Source organism: Agelaius phoeniceus, chromosome 10 (assembly GCF_051311805.1).
Source record: "Agelaius phoeniceus isolate bAgePho1 chromosome 10, bAgePho1.hap1, whole genome shotgun sequence".
Classification (NCBI taxonomy): Eukaryota; Metazoa; Chordata; class Aves; order Passeriformes; family Icteridae; genus Agelaius; species Agelaius phoeniceus.
In genome coordinates this window covers 13,103,851-13,127,258 of record NC_135274.1, presented here as the reverse complement: position 1 = coordinate 13,127,258, position 23,408 = coordinate 13,103,851, and the positions used below count along the sequence as shown (strand labels likewise).

Sequence of the window (23,408 nt, the reverse complement as noted above, 5' to 3'; positions counted from 1 at the left end):
TTTGTGAATTAGGAGATTGGAAGCAAGAGCAACATTAGGGTAAAACATGGCTGGGAGTAAAGACAAATGATTGCCCCAAACATCCACAGGGAAAGGCAAAGGAAGAGAGAGCACAGGCCAGGGGCTCAGCTGGAGATGAGAGAGGCCTTCCCTTGGGTGAGGAATGCAATGTGCCACTCCAAAGAGATATTTCCAGATCTAAATTAGCTATGTTTCAGACATAATTCTTTTAAAGCAAAACTGGTTCATACATAAGAGTCCAGGGTCTGCAATAGGAGTTACAGTCCACCAGGATTTTCAAAAGCACCTGCCTGCATTTCTTGTGCCCACATTCCTTTACAAACACAGCCCTGTTTGTCTTCAGAATGGAAGAACACAATCTGTTCTCTTGAAACGTGGCTGCAGATAGCACAGTACAATTATATAGAAATGATGATAACTGCTCTTAATGTTACTTATTTACAAGTTTTTAAACAGTGTTGAAATGAAAAAAGGAACAGCTGCTGTTTGGATACTGATATAGATGAAAACAGCAGTGTTAATTACAGGTCTGTTTCTGTAAAATACACTTTAAGGCTCTGAGGTACGCAGCAGGGTTATCTGCACATAAGAAAGGTTTACATATGCTGGCCTAAGTCCCCACAAAAATAGTTTAGTTATATTGGCAGAACCTATAAAATAATACATTTATAATAATCTGATTCCTACTGCTCTAATGGAAATAAGAACTGGGACCTGATGTTTAGTTTAATTAGGAACTATTCAAAATGTTCATGTTCATAAACTAAAAGTACTTCAGTGGGATCAGCATGCTTCCTCTGAAAATAAAGTCCAAAAAGTAATTACGAATTCCAAATGGGATCCACTCCAGTGCACTGATGCACTGCAATGCTTTGTTTAAATAAACCAAAACCTATCTTTAACCTGGAAAACTGATAAAAGACCGAGCAGTGCTCGAGTCACATTTCCATTTCACGTGTAACGAGAGCCCTCTAGTGGGATGTGCTTTCAGATTGGACTGATGCAAAAGAGCGGCCCTTGTCATGCAAGGCAGTTAAATCAGGTGTGTGTTCCTGCATGCCTTGCTCGCATTTTGTTACAACACAATGCAATAATGTAATATAATTTGTATCTGAAACAGAAGTCACCAAAGGACACTGATGGACAATGAACCTGAATAAAATAAAAAGCCCTATACCAAAATACTTTTTCTGGCAGCATTTGAGGGTTTGGGGGGTTGAGTTTGGTGGGGTTTTGTGGTTTTGTTGGGGAGTTTTTAAAGCCTTAAATGGCAATGACAGTCAGGATGTTTGCTGCTGCGTTGTGGCTATCCTGAATTCTGCAGTTTTTCTGTAGTTGCTGTTTACTCAACACAATTGAATCAGTGATGTGGCATCAACATCCATACAGAAGCATGGGGTATTAGTATCATCAGCCCAGGAAAGTCTGATCTCCATGACAGCTGCTTCAAACCACAAGGACCTCCCAACATGCAGAAGGTCAAGCAAGCCTGGCAGAGGCCGGTGTGGATGAAGGAACACCTGGCTGAGCTCAAACAGGACAAGGAAGTAGAGAAATGGAAGCAGAACCAGGTAACCCAGGAGGAATACACAGACCCTGCCTGAGCACACAGAGAAATGCTGACCCAGAGCTGTAAAGCAGCAGGGATGGAAGGAAAAGGGCAGCACAAGTGGCTCCTGCAAGTGCACACCCAGGCTCAGTGGGGCACAGAAACTACTGACAAAGGACATGGAAAAGACAAAGGAATTCAATGACCTTTCTGCCCCAGTTTTTAGCACACACATTCCAGCATTGTAGCATAATCTGTGACTGATGCATTGCCTGCTTTTATAGGAAACTAAACTTAAACCAGCATATATGCACAGGTCCACAGTTCTAAGAGTTGAACATGAGTCAGCTCCCCAAAGTAGTTTAACCACCAGGAAACTAATTTACAAAATTGATAAAATGATAAAAATTATCTAGGTTTTTTTTTAATTTATTAAAAACTAAAAATAATACCACAGGGCAGCAGTTCAAGCTGAAAATGAGCATCAAACCCACAGAAGTAAACTTGGAATTACTTCCTTCATAATCCTGACATTCAATTGGGTGGATTAATTTTAACTGCATAAACAGGTAATATCAGTTTTCCTCAATTTTGTAAGAAGTAATTTAGTTCTGAACCTCTTGGCTGAAACTGTCTGAACTGGAACAGATTAATTCTCCTGTAACTACTCATAGAACCAAAGTGCTTCCTGTCTTTTGAAGCTTTTATTTTTTGCTGGCTTTTCTGTCTTATCAGTGAGAAAAGCACACATGAGCATTTCAAGTCTGTCTAACCTGAATTTGGTCTCTGAAGGCAGATTTCAGCATGATGAGCTGGTTTTTACATCACAGGGTGCATCAAATTTACTCATGCTCTAAGGGGAGAAAAGATTTTCCTGTGTTGATACAATGCCTCTGGACATATGAGCAGAAGGATCACAAGTCTTGGGAGATTAAAAGTCCAGTTCCACTCAACTCAATATATATTCATCATAATTAGTACAGCATTTTATTAAATCAGTAAAACAGTCTCTGAACCAAAGAGGGAAAAAAAAAACCAAACCAGATTTTACCTTCTGGATAGAAAGCTGCATTCCAGTGAGCAGAAATTATTCTTAAAGCTATTTTTCATCTAAGTGTACTAGCTGTAACATAAAGATACATAGATTATGTGGATTTATTTCTGACTCCAAAGGCTCTATGACCCGTGTAGATTGAATACCAGCAATATCAAATACGAAAAACCAGAGTCTGACCTCAGAAAAAAAGAGAGCACAAGCAACCAGCAAATGAACTGGTTTCATAGGAGGACTATTCTAAGCAGTAGAAGAAGAGATTTTGAAATGCACAGAGGCCTGGCAGTTACAAATGATGCTTAGCCCACCACTGTGGCTTAGTGGCCTTAAGTGGCCTTAGCCCACAGTGTTTCCTGGGCAGTTGTGCATCAGAGCAGGAGCCAGCAAGGCAGATCTTCTTGGCTGGCATGGATTAGAGAAGGATAACCACTTGTGATCCCACTAATCCTGTTCCATTCTGTCTGGGGATTTCAGGCAAGCAAGCTGTGACAGAACACTTTTTATCTGTGTACTCACAAAGTGATTGATTTCTCAGTTTCAGAGTTGGTTTGGCTTGGTCTTTTAATTATATATACAGGTGCACTTGTTTTCAATGTTTGCTTTTACTCTTGTCTGTATTTTTCCTATGCTGGCAGGATTGCCAGTGGTACTAAAGCACAGTATCTTTGCTTGGAATTCCCAATAACTATAATTTATTACCATTTTTACATTATACTCCTTTTCTAAATTTATATCCTCCAAGCTGAGAATCCTTCCACTGATTTACAGGACTCCTCTTGCTTTCTATTCCATCTTGATAGTTTCTATCACAGCAGATTTCTATATCTGCCAAGCTAAGGATTATTAGTCTGTGAAATCCATAGAGTTGATAAGGTGGACACAGAAAATTAGACTACCTCTTGTTCATTAAAATTACATGCCAGAGGAGATGAATCAAATACTATTTGTAGTAAGAACACAGTATTATGATAATTACTTGACATACTGCCTTCCACAAAATCTTGTTTGTCTCTTTCACCTGTTAAGTAATATTGAAAATATCTTCACCATGAAAACTTTCTTTATTCACCTGGTAGCCTGTTTTAAAGCCAAAGTGTACCTTTCTATTTTATGAAGTTCCCTTCCTTCTTAATTTATCATCTGTTATCAATATTGGAAATATGATGCAGCTGTTGCAACAGACTGTTTTCCTAATTAACCTGCAAACCAACCAGAACTTGGAGAGAAGTTATTCCATTTTTAGGAAGGGAAATTGCTGCAGGGCCTCAAATCCCTAAAAGTAGGTTTATCTGAAATAACATGGAAAGACCTGAGCACAAAAAGAAAAAACTAACTGGTCACATTGCCAACAGTTTTTCAAGTGAGACCTTATTGGAAACCCAGATAAGGTTTTCTGAGTCCATACTGGTTTTCTGTGTATTTCTCATGGTAGCTCTCTTTTCTCAATAGAGCTGCTCCTAATCTACTCAGACTCATAATTCTTTACAAAACTAAAGTTTGTACATAAAAAAAGAAGACTTTACAAGACTAACATCTGTACATTACAAAAATTTGCCTAAGAAACACTGGAGAGGTGATCTGGCTTAATTTAGCTCAAGAGGTTTCTGGCTCTGTGTACCTCTAATAAAATCACATGGCATACAGAGGACAATACAGCCCTACCAGTCAGGACAGGGGGTAGCAAAACTAACAGGATGGAAACATTTCATACAGGCTCTTTATGACCCACAGCTTTCACAGTAGCTCTTCTCCATGTATGACTGAACATTTGAGGCATCCCTCTAAGTAGCCTATGGGTACCAAATGACACCAGATTATTAAAAGCAAAAAGCATTCCTAAGGTCCTGCACTACTTCATGCCAATACATTTCCCCCAACAATGCATGTATAAAATTATCACTTACAAACATCTTGCAACAGTTATTCTGCTTTAATCATCCCATCTTTGGCATATTTCAGATACTGTATAGTAATGATGAATACAATGGGTGAGAATGCAAAGAAAAACAACAGTTTTTAGATGTCAATTCTGGATTCCTCAGAAGCTGTAACTATGATGAGTGGCTGGGTCTGGAAAGCTGATTTGCAACTGTCTCACAGCTCTGAGAGGAAAGCAACACCTGAACCCCCAGTCCTGTAACATGGTGAGTGCTGTTTAGAACCAGACCTTCCCAAAATTATAGAAGGAGCTTTGGCAGAGTTTAAGCCCCAAGTCCAACACCTGCAAGCCTGATGCAAAACCTGAAATTCTGTTCTCATTTAAGCTCTGATCTGGTGCAAATTGCTGTAACATGTGATTGCTTCACAAACATGTACCACATTATCTTGTGAGATAGGATTATAAATCTGCCCTATTTTGCAAAAGAGAAAAGGCAGCTTTGGAAATTGACACTTATGTGTTTCAAATATTTCATACCACACCTGCTCCAGCAGTAAGACTAAGGAACTCCTTGTTGCTTAGTGAAAAATATGAGTTTGGGTAAATTAAAATAAAAACCTGAGCCTGGTCTCCCAAATCTGAAGTGAATAGTCCAATCACTGAGATTTTCAGAATAAAATTACCTTCTTTCACTGTTTTGGGCTGCTTCTCCATTGATTTTATTATAAGAGCCTGCAAATTACTTATTTCATAGGGTGGAAAAGAAGTGGCTTTCATAATAAACAAATCTTTGGGGTTTATTGCAAAAGAAACTGAATGTGATTCTTTTAAATTGATTTTTTTTTGCTTGCTTTTGATACTTCCACCTTTGAAATGAATGATCAGACCCACAAAATTGAGGTCACTGTCATTTCCAAATTGTGACTATGAAAACCATATCAAGCCTTTTTTTTTTTCTCCTCTATGAAAGCTATAAGCCTTGGCTATGCAACTAACATTCTTTTAAACAGTTGCATTAGTTGTACATGAAATTGCTACACCCAATTCCCTTACTTTATTTTTTAATTCAAAATACAGTATTGAATAATTCTCAAAAAATACCAGTTAGCATTGTTACCCTTGCTTAAAATTGAGTTGCAGTTCATTAATTTGGGAGGTGTCCTCTGGTTTCTGTCAGCTTTGCATCTCACAGAGGATCCCTCGAAAATTACTTGAGAAATACAGTTTTAACTTCAAGAACCCTGATCATGTTTGCAAATTATAAGGTAAATCTACAGAAAGAAAGAGAAAATGAGGGAAACACAAAGGAGAGAAAATAGTGAAACATGCAGAGAGCAAAGTGAAACCACTGACAGAGATGGAAAAAGTATCTGGTAAGCAAAGAAAAAGCATTGATTAAAAAAAATTGGGAGGAAAATAATTTAATTACAAAGTGAAAGAAAAAAGGGGAAACTTGTAGAGGGGGTGAAATTTGCTTATGCAGAGGACAGAACTGATTGATTATCAAGAACAAAATATTTAGATTGACTGAAGAAACAGTACCTCCCTGGGAACACTCTATTATGAGCTACAGCCCCAAAACTACTGAGAGTATGGACAGCTGGGTTATTCCCCTTTGACACCTACCTGACTTGGAATGGATTTTGTACAGATTAGTGAGCTCCAAAGTGTGTTTTAAAAAAAAAAGTTATGAGAATTTAACATCAAATAATGAGAAAATTATCTTTTATAATGAGCAGTAGAATTGCTGGTTTTTCTGATGAAGATTAGAGCTGGTTTGAAATTCTCTGTATGCAAATGCATTGCAGCCTTGACCATAGACAGAAGTCCAGGAGTATTTGCTATACACAGAGGTTTTTTACTGTTTTTCTGGCACAATGGAATAATTAATTTAATAAATCAAAACATACAAACAGCAGAAATGATGAAAAGTATATTCTGCTGCATTTTATTTGGTTCAACAGGGGGGGGTTTAAGTACTCCTAATTCCAGGTGATTGGACCCTTGCTTTTAGAGAGATCTGTCATCTGACAGGATCAATACAAATGCCTAAATCTTGAAATCCTTATCCATTGATTTGTTTTCTTCTTCTGTCTTTGCACCACAGAAGTGCCACCTTTATTCTATGTCATTTACATCTAAACGTGGGGAAGTAGGAAAGAAAAAAGGTGCTTAAACTTCCAAAGTGTAGTAAAGGTTGTTATGCTATTATTTTAACATAATGTTCTCCATCTTAAACTGTGAAGACACAATAGGACTCCTAGGATTGAGATTGGACTGTAAACTACAGGAAGAAAACATGATGAACACACGCTGAGTTTTGCAACAGAATTTTAGAAGTGGAGAGTCTGAGCCTTGGAGGCAATTTGTGCATCCACAGCCAGAGCAAGCGCAGTCCAGCCACGCGATCGCACCATTAAAAATGAGACAGGGCAGCTTTAAGAGAGGAACAGGAAGCTGTAACTAGAATCCAGCTGAATTCTGAGCTGGGGCACTTCACCATGAGGCTGCAAATGAAACAGATGCGCTTGCTGTGAATTTCTGTAGTGTCTGGAGTTTTTGTACTTAAGGTGACAACACTTTCTTTCCTGGGATTTTTTTTTATTCCTTTATTTTTCACAAACTTTCTATAAAGGGAATGAAATGGAGAAGTTGAAGGAATATGTATCAGTGAAAGATGAAGATCACTTTTATCATCAGGGAGCTGTGGAGCTGCTAATCTTTAACTTTCTACTCATTCTTACAATATTAACAATTTGGTTGTTTAAAAACCATCGATTCCGCTTTCTGCATGAAACTGGAGGAGCTATGCTTTATGGTGAGTATAAATTCAAGTGCCAGCATAACACTGGACTAGTTGCATATTTATGATGAGGTACTTGAGATCAAGTGCTGACAAAGCTCAGAAATGTGCTGAATTAAATGTGAGGTACAATAATGATGTGACAGCATCTCTCCTGAAGTAGCCAGAGGCTGCCTGGGTAGGGCAGCAGCTGTGATGAGCTGGTTACCCCCAGCATGTGCATTCTGCTCCCTGTGCTCAGGCAGCAGAGAGATGGGGACTTCACTGTTTACAAAAACAGCCTGCTTGGGTTTGTCCAGCATTCAAAGCTGTTAGTCTGAGGAGCCTTGTGGATACAGGCACGTTGTCTAATAAAGTTTAAATAATCTTGAGAGCTTTCTTTTGGCTTTGCTCTGTGCCTTTGAAAAGCACACTGAAGAATGTGTCTCAAGTTTGCTCTCAATGCTGTCATTGTAGGGTAACTCTAGCTTGCCTGCCTAGTCCTAATCTTTGATGAAGTTTTGCCGTGTTGCATTTCACTCTCACACAGAACTGTTTGCATTGTCCCCCAAGTACTCTCTGCTTTAATGGCTCACACTTACACGTGTAATGACTTCTCTTGGCACTCTCTTAGTGCTGTTTCACTGAGAGACTCTGCTGCCATAAGATACATACAGGAAAGCAAACTGTCAAAATGGAAGATAGAAATCAACAGCTCGGTCATTACCTGAGTGCCAGCCTGTTCTGACACATTCTGTGCACACCACATCCTCTAGCACTGCAATACCCGAAACTGCTTTTGTAAAGATGGGTGCCTCTACTGCAGGAGCTTCCTTCTCACTGTTGGGCTGTTTGCCATGTGCAGCTGATGGCATTTTCTCAAGATTTAGACAAAAGCCAAAACAGAAATGAAATATGGGAGAATACAACAAAACAAAAATAAATAAGTATGGAATTAGAGTTTTATTCATCATTTGCTTCTGTTTTGCTGCCTGCCCAGAACATACTCTGCACATCATGAGGATAACCTGCTCATATTCTTTGGATTGGTTAAGAGATGAGTGCTCTAGCAGGACACAGCTTTTGAATTATTAAAACATTCCTCATTATTGTAAAGAAACTATCTCTTTAGGCTTGCATTATTTATGGCAGTCTTCAAACAGGAAAAGAAAAGCTTATCTGTAAGATCTAAAAAGCTAACGATGCCCTTCTTATCCTTCAAAATGTTGGATATGTGTGTAGTTCCCTTTACACCATGGAATGGCAATATTGAAATGTGAAATTTCAGAGCTTATACGAGAGGTTGTCAGATCAGCAGGCAGCAGCTTTGGGAGAAAATCTTCATGACACCAAGACTGACAGTGGGACAAGTCCTGCCCTCATTTAATTTCACCTTCCCTTTCCAAGCAATTCTAATTTCTACCTTTTCTGCACAAAAATAGGTTCCAGTCCTGCTAGTTTGCTTTGCTCCAGCCCATTGAGCTATTTATGAGATATGTGAATAGCAATACAATGAACTGACAAACTGCCTTCAAGTGATAGGACACGGGCACTTACTGCAGAGCGTATCCCAGGGATGACAGGTGGGCCCACGTTCCTCGACTGTGCCCTCAGGGGAGTAGCAGGGGAGAGGACAGGGGAGGCAAAGTGTGAGGAACACCAGCGGAAAAACAAATATACAAAGACAAACCCAGGAAGTTTTACAGTTACTGCAAAATGCTGAACAGCCACAAACGGAACACAGCCTGATAGAAAGTGCTATTTAAAGTAGAGAACAAATGAGAGGGGGGGTTGGCTTTTTTTTTTCATAGGCTCAGTAGCAGAATTCAGTTTTAGGCTGAATAGTTCCAGCAAGAAAAAAAACCCCAACCATACTATCTGTTTAGAAACTTAAATAACTGAGGTGTATTAATTTTTTTTTTTTACCAAAGCAATGGATCAACAATAACTATAGCTATATTTAATTTTAAAATCTTTCTACAAATTAAAAAAATAAAAAAAAAACGAAAAAGCATTTTGAATAATGCAGAATTAACTCAACATTATTTCACATACAAGTGTGTGAATATGTATGTGTGTGTGTATAAATATATATAGCAAGGCATTTAGTTTGAAAATATTTAAAGACTCAAATTACCTTGTTTGTTTTGAGACCAGACTGAAAAATCACTCACAAAAAACAAGGAAGAATACAGACTTACCTTCATTCATTCATTCCTTGGTTTTCCTGAGTCTCAGAGAGCAAGTTTCTCTTCACACTGTAGTTGGGTTTGATAAACAGACCACTAATAGTAAACTCAACTTAATTCCTGATTCTGTGTACCAGGGAGACAGATGGATGTGAGTGGGTTTCCTATCCAAGGGCACACTCAGGAATAGTGTGGCAAATGATCTACACCGATGAAAACAAAGCCACTTGCCTGGGGTCAGGGCAGGTGAGCCCTCTCAGAACACCAGCCCCAGGATGTGGCCTCTTGGTGCTGGAGAAGACACAAGGAGCCAACAGGACACCAAAGTGCCTGCAGCCACCTCCTGCCAGGCCAAATAGCTTTAAATGCCTCACCATAAACCAATAGGCACCAAATCCCCCGTGTAAGATGTGAGTCAGTGCAGCAATAACCCAGAGCTATGCAGTGACAAACTGAGTGCAAGGATCCAAACTGTTCATCCTCCCCAGAACTCAGGTGTCAGGCTCACATGGAGGCACCATCACAGCTCTGAGTAAGAGGCTAAAATACTCCAGCAAGGAGGCAGCCAGAATTGAACTCAACAACAAAAAAACCCAAACCAGCAGCCAATGAAGCTGTGCCTTTTGTATGGGAGGTTAATTACCAAATTTAAATGGAAATTGTTCTCAGCTTGAGTAACTGTCACCCCTAGGGAGTGGGTGGTACCCCCAGGTGAAGGTGGGGCTGGTTGCAGGTGTACCAGCCTTCAATGCTGTGCTCCATGGCGTTAGTTGATGAGACTGGAAGGAAAACATAAAAAGGCTGAATGACACAAGAGCCATTGTGGTGCTCACATGAAATGGCTTTGGGTTGCAGTGGTTAGAGGTGTTTCAGCAGGTTTGGAGGGGACAGGTTTTGACAGGTGTGCAGAGGGAAAGCTGACTCACAGACACCCTCTGCAGCCCCTTCTGAGCATCCAATTCAGTTGGGGAGTGAGGCACAATCAGTTCTGGATTCAGCTGGAGGTGTCTAATGATGAAAACTCTCATTCTTATACCTTCCTAATCCAATAAGCCTCTTGTGTGAAATAATTCTATTTGCCTTCTGATGGTGTGTTCTGAGTATCCCTACACCTCACAGGCAGAAATGGATGGAACAGGTGCCAGAAAGAGAAATCTCTAAACCTCCCTAAAACAGAGTATTTCATTGTCTTCCTGATTGCAACATTCACTGGAACTCAGAAGAGACATAGGAAAATCACAATTAAGGCAGAAATTTTGTAGTGGTAAGGTGAAGAGAGGAACATCATTCTTGAGACAAAGAAATTTGAAAGAAAATCTTAAATATTTGGAAAAATCAATTAATGACTAAAACTGCCTCCCTGAGTGTTATTACTACAGAAAGCATTTAACAGCTGACTAGATGAAATCCTGGGGAAAGAACAGTCCTGTTTAGCTCAGGAGTTTGACACAATGACTTAAAAAATCCCACCAATGGCCACATCTGTAATTAACCATTTTTTCCTGCTTCCTCTGAAGACCCTGGAGAACCTGCATTGCCTTCAGTTGATACATGACTGAGCTGTAGTTAGAGTTTTGCTGCAAGATCCCACTTCAAAGGCCAGTTGAGACTTTTCTAAAGAAATCTGTGACATTACTGACAGCCTTTTCTGTTTCAATGCTGCATTTAAATAAATGTGCTTAAAACACTTTTTGAATAGTCGTTTTCTGCCAGTGTCCTCACACAGGCCTTGGTGAATGTCTACAAAATATTTCTGTTACCTGAGCAGGTTAAGTAATACCTGGTAATAGAAGTAGTAGTTTAAAACATTGAGTCATAAGGACAAAAATGGTAAAGGAAATCCTGTACGTTTTCTGGTCCAGAGAATGAAAAATGTCAAGTCTATCAAATAAGTTGAATTTTTAACATATTTGAAATTGAATTTAAAAATTAATTATGTGATTCTTCTGGAGGAAATCTAATAAAAATAAGCTGAAAACCCTGACAGTTTTAACTAATGAATGGTTTCCTGGTTTCTGACTCATGATTTCGGACATCTGGGCTGAGCACTGTGGAAGTCATATTTCATGGTGGCACATGCAGTGCTTGCTTCCCTTTACATACACATATCTTCCCCTAACATTTTGAGGAGTTCTGTCCTTTACTACAGCTAGATTTATGATCTGATTTATTGCATGAATGCTATGTAACTTAAGAGAGAGGTCTTGGGATTTTCTACAGCTTATTGAAATCCTCCATCATTTACAGAAAGCAACCACACTAAACAATAGATTCTAAACAAGCACAAATGCCTGCACACACTAAAACTGACACTACAGCTGTTACTCAGCATCCCTCCAAGAAGCTACAAACCTGACTTACAGCTATGCCAGGAATCTGCAGTTCCCAGAGTCTCTGTCAGGAGAAGATGTGACAATAAGAAGGATTCTCGAGATCCTTGTGATCACTTGTGTCCCCTTCTGATGATGGGATCAAACTGAAACTGTAATATCATATTTTGCAGATGCTTCTCTGATATTTCATGTAATTTAATTTCTTTCTTTTCTTTTAATAGCAAGTATATATTTCTAGATGTTTAGGTGTCTTCCATCAATATTTCATCTGAGCATTCTTAGCATTTTATGATTATGCTAATAATTAGGAGCTGTAAAGCTATTCAGTCTATATATGGGACTGAAAGCATACATGACATAAAAGAAATATGGAAATTAAATTTGAAACCAAATCAAAGTCTCTGAGGATGGAAATAATCTCAGTAATATTATCTAGCTAAATATTCCCTCTCCTAAAGTAAACATGCAGCCTCCCAGTAGAGCCAACAGAAAGAGCCATACTGTCCAGAGGATGACTGCAGAAATGCATTTTCCTTGCTGTTAAATGTAAAGGGAAACAAAATATCTGTAAGAGCCCTAAATTGTAGATTGTCTTATTATTCCTTCCCTTCTTCCTGACTTTATTTTTCTATGTTTATGCAGTCTCAAAAATGCAATCTTCTACAGAAAGCAGAATTTGCCTGAGGATGTGTCAGAGTTTTGTCCCCACAAATGAAGTGTGTAAAATACCCAACAGCACAGCTGATGTTTATATGCTCAGTTCAGCACATGAGTTGTGCAGACATCTCCCTGCTCTAAATAACTATTGGAAATGCAGTGGATGAGAAACTCAGTTAATTATTATGCCAGCAGCTGGATCACACAAATAGGAGTATGACTGTGCATATGTCAAACCAACATCTGCATTCCTGTGAAATGACCATTTTGGAAGAGTATTTTGTGGTCATCCATGAAGTGTTGAGAAAGGTTCTATAAATGTAGAAACACTGAAAAGGTATCCTAGGTTTGCAGAGCTAATTTTTTCTCTAAATGTGTGGCATCAAATACTTTGAAGTACTTGAATATCTTTCATTTTTCTTTTTTTCTTTACTCTCCAGGCCTTGTAATGGGATTAATTATACGATATGTGACAAAATCACCAGATGTTGAAAGTGGTACTGTTTATGAATGTGAAAAACTGAAATCTGGGCCATCCACTCTGCTTATTAATATAACTAATCAGGTCTACGAATATCAATACAAAAGAGAGATCAGCCACCACAATGTCAATGGTCACCAGGGCAATACAATGCTTCAAAAGGTAAAAGCTATCTTATTTTATTTTATTTTTGCTCTAAACTCTGGAAGATATTTATTTTATTTTCATGCTTGAGAGAGGAAAACAAGCTTCAAGGTAAAATGAGAGAGACAGAGAGTCTGTTCTGAATTTAGGGTGGGGAGAAGAACAGTAAAGGAAAGGAAGTGTGGTAGAACCCTGACCATCATTTAGCTCCAAGCTGACTGTGCACTCACAGAATGGTTGCCTGAGCTGTTTCAAATGACAGTCCCAGCTCCTGCAGACACAGCTGTTAACTTGGATTCATTGCCACTAAACCTTTACAAACCCCAATGATATCTTTACTTTTCCTCTGTCTTCAAAGTGACTTGCTCTGGCAGGATAATGCAAGGGGAGGTTACCTCCAGTGGACAGCACAGGAAACTGCAAACTCTAAATATTTTTCAAAACACAAACTTGTAAATATGTATTAATGTACACTTAAACTCATCACAGCATTCTCATACATTCTTCCACTCCTGCAGTGGTCCTCAGTAGGGAGACAGCACTGGGGCAATTCAGGCTGGATGCAAAAAGGGAAGTGTAGGAGAAAATTTGCAGTCTTTCACAATGCCATAGACTTTTCTTTTTTCCAGTATATAAAAAAAATATTTCACTTTTTTAGTATATCTTTCCCTGGTCACATAATATTTGCTTCTTATAATGTTAATTTTTTTTAAATGGCAGCCATTTGAAGAACACTGGAGTGCAGAAGCACTTTTTAAAACCTGGATTTTGTGCTCAAAAACATTGTATATTCACATGAAGCTCCAAAGCCCCTGCCAATAGCTTTTTCCAATAGTGCAATGTATTATTTAGCTTTTTTCCAAGTATTGTTGTTTGTCTAGCACAGTAATGCATGATCCTGTGTATTATACAGTTATCATTGGGAAAACTTTTAAGTTATGCTTAGAATGTAAACTGTGGAGCTCAGCAGAATTTGCATTTAACCATCTGCTCAAATTTCTTGCTGATGCAGCAGCATTGTGTGCCTGTCTGCTGTTACTGCCAGACTTGCCCTTCTCAGAAAGAACCAGACTGTCAAGGACCATTAGAGTTGTGGTGGGTGGAGACAGGAAAATACTGTGGCAGTCAGACTAATCAGGTTTTGCTGAATCTCCATTCTTTTTCCTGCTAGCTGGTTGCAGTTGCAGCTTTGTCTTAGCCAAAGCGTGTGTTTCATTTCCAGGGCACGTGTACTAATCCATTACATTTGATCCTCTTCATCAGACCTGGCTCTGGAGCTGACTTAGGAGAGAGGAGCAGCAATGACTTGCACAGAAATTTCTCTTGCCCCTACAGAGAACTGCCCAATCTTGTTTCTATAGTCTCATTTTGCTGGAAGGCTCTTGAAGGTCTCAACTGTGAATTGTAGTTCTTCTAAATTATTGCAGAGACCTCAGTCTGCCTGGATTTTCACTTGTTTTCCTTTAAAATTACCTGGCAGATGCCCTCTTGAAAAGAAGATAAATAAAAAAGGAAAGGGGGATGAGTTCAGCTGCATTTAGGAGACAATAACAATGCCTGGCAGCCTTCCTGACTGGCAAAAGCACTAATGTAAAAAACAGAAAGCATGATCACACCATGCTCTGGGGTTTGTACAACTGTAATTCCCTTTTGACTGCACTAAAAGTGTTTACTTAGTGCCTTTTATCAGAGAGAATAGATTGTGCCATGACTTACAAACATGTATTCTTCAGAACATGTTTTGAATAATAAAACATGCAGTCAGGATTTCTGATGCCCACAGAAAAGATATTTTAACATATCTGCTGAATTAATTCCAAAATTAACATTTGAGAATGTTAGTTCATAAATGAAGAAAATCCTTTTTTCATTAGGTTTTCAATGATGGTGTCAGCACAGCTAATGTTGCTGGCAGGTTATTTAGCTAGAATTTTTAGCTTTATAATTCAAAGTGAGCAGGATGGAAAAAAGTCTCAGCTCTCACTTCCTGTTTATTGAATCAAGCTGTCTGTTAGTAAGAAGGCAGAAGTAATTTTGTAGGCAGGTCTTACTCTTTTGAAGGAAAATAATATATAATACCATAGCCTTAAAATATCACTTCATCTGAACAAAGGAGCTGCAAGCCTTGGCACTAATTACCTCCTGTCTCTTAAAAGTATTGGTATAATACAGCCCACTGACAGAACACTGAGCAGTACACAGGCTTATTTAAGTTGGCTTTTTTGGTTTTTTTTCTCCAGCAATGCTGTAATTTTAAAGAGAATTCTGTTCTATTCTATTGAATTGCAATGGCTGAGCAATGTCCTTGGTCTTTCTCTGTGCCAGAAGTTGAAGGCCAGTATGATCAGTGCACTTCCTTATTCTAGCATTGCTTTAAAACTTTTAATGGCTGTTTTATAAATCATTTCCTTCAAAGGAAATGTTAAATTGCTTTTGGTGATGTAGGCCTTTTATCACCCTTCTGTACATGGGGAACTGAGGCACAACACTGCTGATGTGTCTTTCCTGAAAGTAACCAAGAGATCATGTCTGACCCAGGAGTTATGTCATGGGACTGTCAAGTTGCATGTCTGGTAGGGCAGCTGCTGTCACAGGTAAAGCTGCTTTTATGTGTTCCCTGTAATGCAGCACGACTGATTTCCTTCTTGAAGGAATACTTTTCAAGTAGTAGTCTGCATCTACAAGCTGTAAGGAACTACACATTTATACTTGCAAAAAACCAACTCAGAATAATCTCACAAACATGGAGGTGAGCCTGAGATCAGTCTTGATAAGAAGATACAATTAAAAAATTATCATACCAAATTAAATGCTACTTTAGTTGTCCTTACCCTCTCTTTTGTCCTTCCTAGCAGATGACCTTTGATCCTTCCATCTTCTTCAACATTCTGCTGCCACCCATTATATTTCATGCTGGATATAGTTTGAAGAAGGTATGTGTCTTTCTTTTTGTGACAGAAGGGTCTGAGTGTGGCTGCTGCTCTCTAGACCCAACAGGCCAGTGACAGAGGACAGTCAGCTAACAATTTCATTGCCAATTTAATCCATTGCCTGGCAGGAATGGACTAAAATGAATGATTCATGGCCCTCATTCTGCTCTCTTTCTGTCCCTGTGCAAAGATCTGATTGTGCAGTTCACAGCACTCAGGCCTCCCTGTTTTCAGAAGAGACCACTTTGAGTGCTGTGACCTGCAGGCAGGAACAGCCTGTGTCTCATATCCTGCCTGAGCAGGACTTTGTTCTAGGGATGGGGTCATGATACCATTTGCATCAGGTACCACCAATCTGCCATGATCCTGAAACATTTGGCCAGATACATAAAAAAGAGGGAATTTTGATGGTATTCCGCCAGGGGAAAAAATTGAACATCTTTAAGTTGTAATTTCCAAAATAACTGAGGTAGCCAATATTCCTCCATCTTTCATATGAGAAATGTATTCTAAAAAAAGGCTTCACTTCTAGATGGAAATGGAAACACTTCTAAATGTGTTTCCACTTGGTCAGAATGCTTTTTTATTTTCTATATAACAAAGTTCCTTTCAAACTTTCCTCCCCAGAGACATTTTTTCCGTAACTTAGGATCAATTTTAACCTACGCCTTTTTGGGAACTGCCATCTCCTGCATTGTCATAGGGTAAGTGAGTGCCTTCTGCTATTATCACATGCTTGGTATTTCTTGCAATTAAAAACTAAACTGTAAAAAGAATTGCAGAGCCTGCATGGTCCATATACTTAGCAACTGGTGTAGCAGATAAAGTAATTCCTTCTCAAGAAGTGCTGAGATGGAAAAGGTATAAAGCTCTTACTGGCATTAATATGTGATGGAAGTTTCTCCTTTAATGTCATTTTAATAATAGTAAAATACATGAATGACCTATAATTTTGAGTTCAATGATTTTAAACCCATTCTTTTATGGGTATGTCATCATATCTATGTTGATATCTTAGATTTCTGATCATCAAGCTTAGTAAGCATAAGGCACCAGAGGCATTGTGGTATTAAATGTCCTGTAAGCTCTGGTTGCTCCAAGTGCCAGGAAAATTTAGACTCTGCAAACAAAGTATGATCATCATCTGTGCTGCAATACAGAGGAGTGTAAACTCTCAATGTGGCTGTCTCCCCTTCATGTAAAAAAACCATGAACATCTTTGGGCTCAGGAAGAAGGATGCCTTCAGTTTCAGTCCCAGAGGCATTGTGCCATGTGTCCCATTTATTGGGGAGGAAAAGCTTAATCTCACTTTTCTTTCTGAAATTTTGCTTTCCTCAAGAAATGGCACCTCATCACTTTTCACAGCTTGGACAGCTACATCATTCATATTTTCCCCCTGTCTTTATTTGCATTGTACCTATGACCCTTGCTCTTTTTTCTTTTCATACCCTCTATGGCAGAGAGCACCCCTAAGACTGAAATTATAAATTCAGTAAGAAAATCTACATCCAAACAACACTTTGAGCCAAATGGTAGCACATTTCTGAGGCAGCAATGGTTATGGATCTTAGTAGGACTCTTCCTGTGCTTCCACTCTCTTGTCTGAGCTGTTGAACATAAACCAAAGCCAGGGGATCTGTGAGACTGCAGGAAAGCATTAGGGTGGTCCAGCCAGTAATGCCTTTAAATATGCATTTGGTTTATGACTGACATTGCCCCTTGTAAATGAAAAATGTCAGATCAGCTTAGATAAGTTTGTTAAAATAAACATAATATATTGAATTTAGCCTTTATTCCCAATACTTTCATTCCTAGATCCATGCCATGTTATCTAAAACAGAATAAATGCAGATAGAATCTACTAGAAAAAGTTCTACTAGAAACAATTCCTACTAGCAGTTCAAAGTCCAAGCCCAAAGTCAGGGATAAAGATCCAAAGGAAACCTTAGGGTAGAGAGTGGTAAGCACTGGGCCTTGTTCTAGTACAAACCCAGAGCCCCCACTGGACCCACTGCAGAGAAGGCAGCGACACATTCAGAGCAGGGCTTGTGTGAATGTGAAGCATGTTTGCATAATGTGCATGTCAGGATAAGGAGGAGATAATGACTGCATGAAGAAGAAAGATGATATGAAAACTTTACTGAAGGGAATGAAAAGTAAGCCCTAAAAGAAAACTATGTCCTAAGAGAGAAAGGGTGAAGAACTAGTTCTGTTAAAAAAAAAAAAAAAAACAAAAAAAGACAAAACCCTGAGGTACTTCTAGGTGTCATTGCTGTAGACAAATATTGTGTGCACAGGTATGATTAAACTTGTGCTTTCTTCTCATTATATGAGCACAGCACAAGCACAGGCAGTACTCAAGATCCCCAGGCTCAAGCTCTGTTGTCTGCAGCCTCTCACTGGGGCTGTGCTCCTGCTGCCTGAATTACAGAGCTCTGTGTGCACCCCTCTGGGGCTCCCTGAAGTGGCAGGGCACAGCCTGTAACAAAGAAGGACCAGACCTCTCTTTGTCAACCAGAAACAGCTGGGAAATATCATTAATAAAGAACAGAAACATCATTTGGATTTGCTGCAAACTCTTGGAGTGCTAAAACGTTGCCATGGAACACAGGGATACAATGGTGCCTGTCTGCTCTTTGTGAGTCTTTGCTTTTGTGTGAAAGGCCTCAAGAAAGAGGAGCTGTGTGGAATTTGAGTGAAAAGGCTATAATCAGATATTCCCACTGAGGGTGGGGGAAGGAGGAGTAAGAGAGATTGATTTTTTTTTAGTGAAGATTGTGCCAAAACCTACTTGCTTTCAGCTAAGTACTGCTCTAAGCAATGCTATAGGCCTGTCCCTATTTGCTGTAAGCTGTCCTCAGCCACTTAAAACACAGGAAAGATATAAAGCTTTCCCAGCAAAGTGCACAAATTATGCCCTTCACAGCAAATCTGACTAGCAAGGATCCATGCAGAGAGATCCCATGAGGGAGAGGGGAATTTCCCCCTCTCCAAGCTTATTTTAACTGCAGAATAGCTGAAGTGGTCCCCTTCATGGTGAACAGAGTCTGCTGTCTCTGGGTCTGCATGACATAAAATTGTAGAAGATCCAGTCTTTCAATAGATCTTTTCTCTGTCAGTGGTTCCAGCTTCCCATCTTCTGAATAGTGTAGAATAACCACTGAGACATCTCTTTCTTCCTGAGAAAAACCATCCAGGGCAAGTCTCTGTGAGGCTCAGCCTGACACAGGGCAGGCAGTCTTTTGCTGTAGGAGACTCCTTGAGTTTCATGGACTCAGAGAATAACTTTGGTTGGAAGCAATGTCTGGATGTCTGCAGTCATCCAGAACTCTGAGACATCTGTTCCATTCTTAACCACCCTCACTACAAAGTGTCTTTCAAAGTGTTTATCCAGTTGCAATTTCCCTTGCTTCACCTTGTAACTTTTGCCTCCCATCCCTTCCCTATGCAGCCTTCACGTTCTCTGTACCCACCTGAGGACAGCACTGAGCTCCACTCCCACCTACATGAGGGAGCTCAGCTTCTGTCACTTCTCATATGCCACAGCCCTCAAATTATCTTGGTGGTTCTGTCCCATCTCTGCCTTCCCTGTCCTGCAGCCCAAAGTGACACACACTATTCCACATGTCACCTCCAGGTGCCAACAAAAGATTTAATGGCTTCTCTTGGTTTGCTCACTGTGCCTCCATGAACATAACGTGGTTTGCAGTCATAGCTGCTCTTGTGAAGTCCCATTGTGATTTGTGCTCCATTTGGTATCCCCCAGGACTCCAGGGGTTTTCTGCAGGTACTTGTGTAGCCAGCCCTGCTTCTGTGGGACTGCTGCATAGGGTTGCTGCATTTTTCCATAGGTACCTCACTATGAGCAGTGTATTATGACCATGGTAAGCTGAAGCACCACTGAGCTGATGCTACCCAGTGAGTGCATGAAAACTGGGCTGCTGAAGTATTAAATGAACATCTGCCCCCTCTTGCCTTTTTTTACTTTTTACATCTTAGGAAAAAGCGGGGAAAAGGACCTAATGCTAACTTCTGCAAGGAATAGTGTTCTCTTCCCTTAGATTCTATTTTTAATAAACTGTGCTGGGGTGCATCTTCCAGAATTGATGTCTGTAATAGAAATTTTCTATTTTGATAATGGAAGAGTGCTTAAGTATTTGGAAAAATCTTTACACTGTGATAACAACCTATCAGAGCAACATATTGAGTGGCAGAGGGTGTAGAACCATTTGCATTTTTCCCCCTCTTGAAATCCTTTTGACTTCTTTGCTCAGTATTCTCAGTGGCAGCCAGGGCCAAGATGCCTATGCATGTGAGCACTGAGATCATTAAGTTGGTCTTATCTGTGATTTTTTATTTGGTTTCACTTGGGTTCTCTCGAATTGCAATGCCAAAGCCACATTTTCAATATTCAGAATGCAGCATGTTTGCAGTCACTCACTCATATTTTTCCAGCCTGTCTACTACATTTGGCAAGGCCTGATTTTTCTGGAATTTAAAGTTCTCTGAGTGTGCAACTCAAATAACAAATGTATTTACAGAAAGCGTAGGCCAAGTTTGATCTATCTTTGTGGCTGCAGTGAGAATTTTGCTTGAATAAAGCAAAGAGAGCTGAGATAAAATTGGGGTTTGGATCAGAAAAAGTAGAGTAATTGTTGTTTTGAGGGAAGCTACGAAATGCAAATAACAAATAATAGTGGTGTTAGGAAAAATCATGCCAGGATGATCCCTGTTTTAGGAGGAAGGATATTGGTGTTTTTATTAGCTGCTCAGTTTGCACAACCTTCTCTGGCTGGGGAGACAGGACTTATTTCAGCTGGAGCCACAGGGGGTTAGTTTGGCTTGATTAATTCCAGTATGTCTGTGAGCACATGGATGCTGGATTTACAGTAACCATGTCAGATCACTTCATGGCAATCAGGGCTCAAAATTCAAGTTCTCATTTAAAAACCCTCATAGGATCAAAGTATTTCTTTTGTATATCTGTGTTTAACTGCCATGGCTAACAGTTTGGACAAAGTCTCTTCTGACACTTAGATTCAAACGTGAGGCATAAGTCATCGTAATTGATTCTCACAGGCAATCAAGAATCCTTTCCTTTGCCATTCCTCACCATTCTACAAATGAACATTCAAATGCTGTCCACATATGGTTACTGAATGCTGAGACTATAATAATACAACATCATAAATATGATTAATATAATAAATATAATACAATATAATTAACATATATTTTCTAAATTCTCCCTTTTAAAATCTGAATCTTAGATGGTTTTTACTTGAAAACCAGAGCAATTTTTTTGTCTCTGTACATAGACATATACATATATGAGTAAAATTTTTTAAGAGAGAAAGAAAGGAGTATCAAGAATATCAAATACCAATACAGATATTTTTGTTGATCATTATTAGAATTTCCATCATAACTTTCTATGAAAGTAGACATTTTCCATTCAAATGTCTGTGATACAAATATTCCACCATCACATGGAATTGTTTTTCTTCACTCTTAACTGTACTGTTACAGCAGAATCTCTGTGCCTTCTAAAGAAGGATGGGTTGGGCTGAATTAATAACACTGTTGCTCAAATGCAGCACTAAAAACAAAAGGTTGAACTTTCCTTTCTGCAGTTTACCTGGGTGAGATGCATCCTGACATAACTTTCCAGTCAGAGATTCACTTCTGTCACTGTTACACCTGCCCAAACATTATTCTAAAGGTGAGGGGACACATACCCAAAAGCCTCAGCAGGCAGTAGTTGTGGTTACTGAGCTCTGCAGGACTGGGGATATTTTTTTATTTCCATAAGTACTTTGGGCTAGAGGGGAGTTCAGTGAGGTTATGGGTGTGTTTATTACTTTCTGCTGGAAGCTTAAAGGAATATACAAATGGGGTCTGCTGATAGGGAGCAGTACTGGGCCTATAATCTGCTGTTCTTTCTCACTGGAGGGCTATGGACAGACTTTACAGCTTGGAAATGAAACACTTGTACCTATGTGCTCCAGCAGAGCAAAGCCAAATGTTGTTTGGCTTGAACTTACTGTGTGGTGCTGTGGGATTCTTCTGGATTTTGGAACTGTTTCTGCAAGGGAAAATGGGGCCAGTTTAAGGGTAACAAAAAACAAAATCTCTGTTACAGAGCTCTACATAAACTAAGCAAATACCTTTACAAGGATTATCTGCTGCTGCACCAGCTAAGCTCTTGCCTTCCAGATGATAACTTTTGTATTAATTTAGGTTTAATTCATGTACAAGTTTGGGGGTTTTTTTCCCTAATCAAAATACTCTTTTGTACTGCATGTCATCAAATGACACAAAAAACCCCCAGGTCCATCTTCCCTCCACACTCCACTTGTATATAGCTCCCCTCCTTTCTTTTTGGTACAAACAGAAACTGCTGAGGGGAAGTGTTACAGTATCTTAGTGCTGTAGAAATTAATTGAAGAAGAAAGAGGGAAAACTTATATTTAGACCACTTACCCTCCTCAGTGCTAAAAGCCCCTGAACATCAGATGTCTGACTTCAAAAATGTCTAACAATATTTTGAGGCCAGATATTCAGCCTATGAGTGGAAATAAAGACAAAACGAGTAAGAAAACATTAATTGAATGAAATGTAAGTGTTGTAAGAGTGCAGTGCCTGTGCTGGTGCCCCTTTTGGAGGTTATGGCTCCTTCCATGTCACATCTTGGAGTGAATAAAGGCTTTTTCTTTCACTCACCAGACAGTATTGCCCCAGTTTTGCATTGACTTGAGGAAACTCAACAAAGATTATTCAGCTGAAAAATCAAGCTCTCCAGACTTCTCCAAAGGCAGATGCACATGTTGCATGCATGCTGCACATGTTAATGTGCAGCTCAGTTGCCCAAAGCAGTAGCTTTGATTCTCTGGTCAGTCCAAATCTGAGGTAATTCCATTGCAGTCTGGGGAGTTGCCATCTGCAGCTCAGAGCTGCAGTTGCAAGGGGTAGTTGCTGCTTCTCACTTGTGTTCAAAGGTGTGTGGTAAATCCAAAATGGGCTTGTAAAGTGTAAATTTAGAGAAGCTTGAAAATATACACCCACTGTGATACTTGTGTTGGGGAATCCTGCACAGGTGGTAGAGAGGGAAGAGGCTTCCTCATAGCCATAACTCAGAGAGTTCTGGCAGGTCTAAAAGTTATAAAATATTTTACAAAGCACCTCCTATTTGTATGACATGTGAAATTATGGATAAGAAGCTGGATTAAATCAAGGCACTAATATAAAATAGTATTTCCCAAACCACTGACACCCACACAGAGTGGAAAGTTCTTCCAAGAGTACTCTGATGCCTTCAAGCATGTGTTGCTGCAAGTTCAGCCAGAATTTGTCGCTATTTCGCAATAAGCATCTGACATTGTTTACTG

At 39.5% G+C, this 23,408-nt stretch overlaps 1 protein-coding gene across 2 annotated transcripts in view; it reads left to right on the top strand.

Moving 5' to 3' along the window:
* Positions 1 to 6,983: 6,983 nt before the first annotated feature.
* The window catches only part of SLC9A9 (solute carrier family 9 member A9), a 176,505-nt gene continuing 160,080 nt past the window's right edge, over positions 6,984 to 23,408 (top strand). Inside the window, exons 1-4 of one of the 2 annotated variants that reach the window (XM_054639225.2) lie at positions 6,984 to 7,321; positions 12,905 to 13,107; positions 15,945 to 16,022; positions 16,647 to 16,723. In XM_054639225.2, coding sequence (XP_054495200.2) covers positions 7,147 to 7,321; positions 12,905 to 13,107; positions 15,945 to 16,022; positions 16,647 to 16,723 — 533 coding nt within the window. In that variant the 5' untranslated portion in view covers positions 6,984 to 7,146. Of the gene's footprint in view, positions 7,322 to 12,904; positions 13,108 to 15,941; positions 16,023 to 16,646; positions 16,724 to 23,408 lie in introns of both variants that reach the window. The other variant, XM_077183933.1, reaches the window with a different exon arrangement.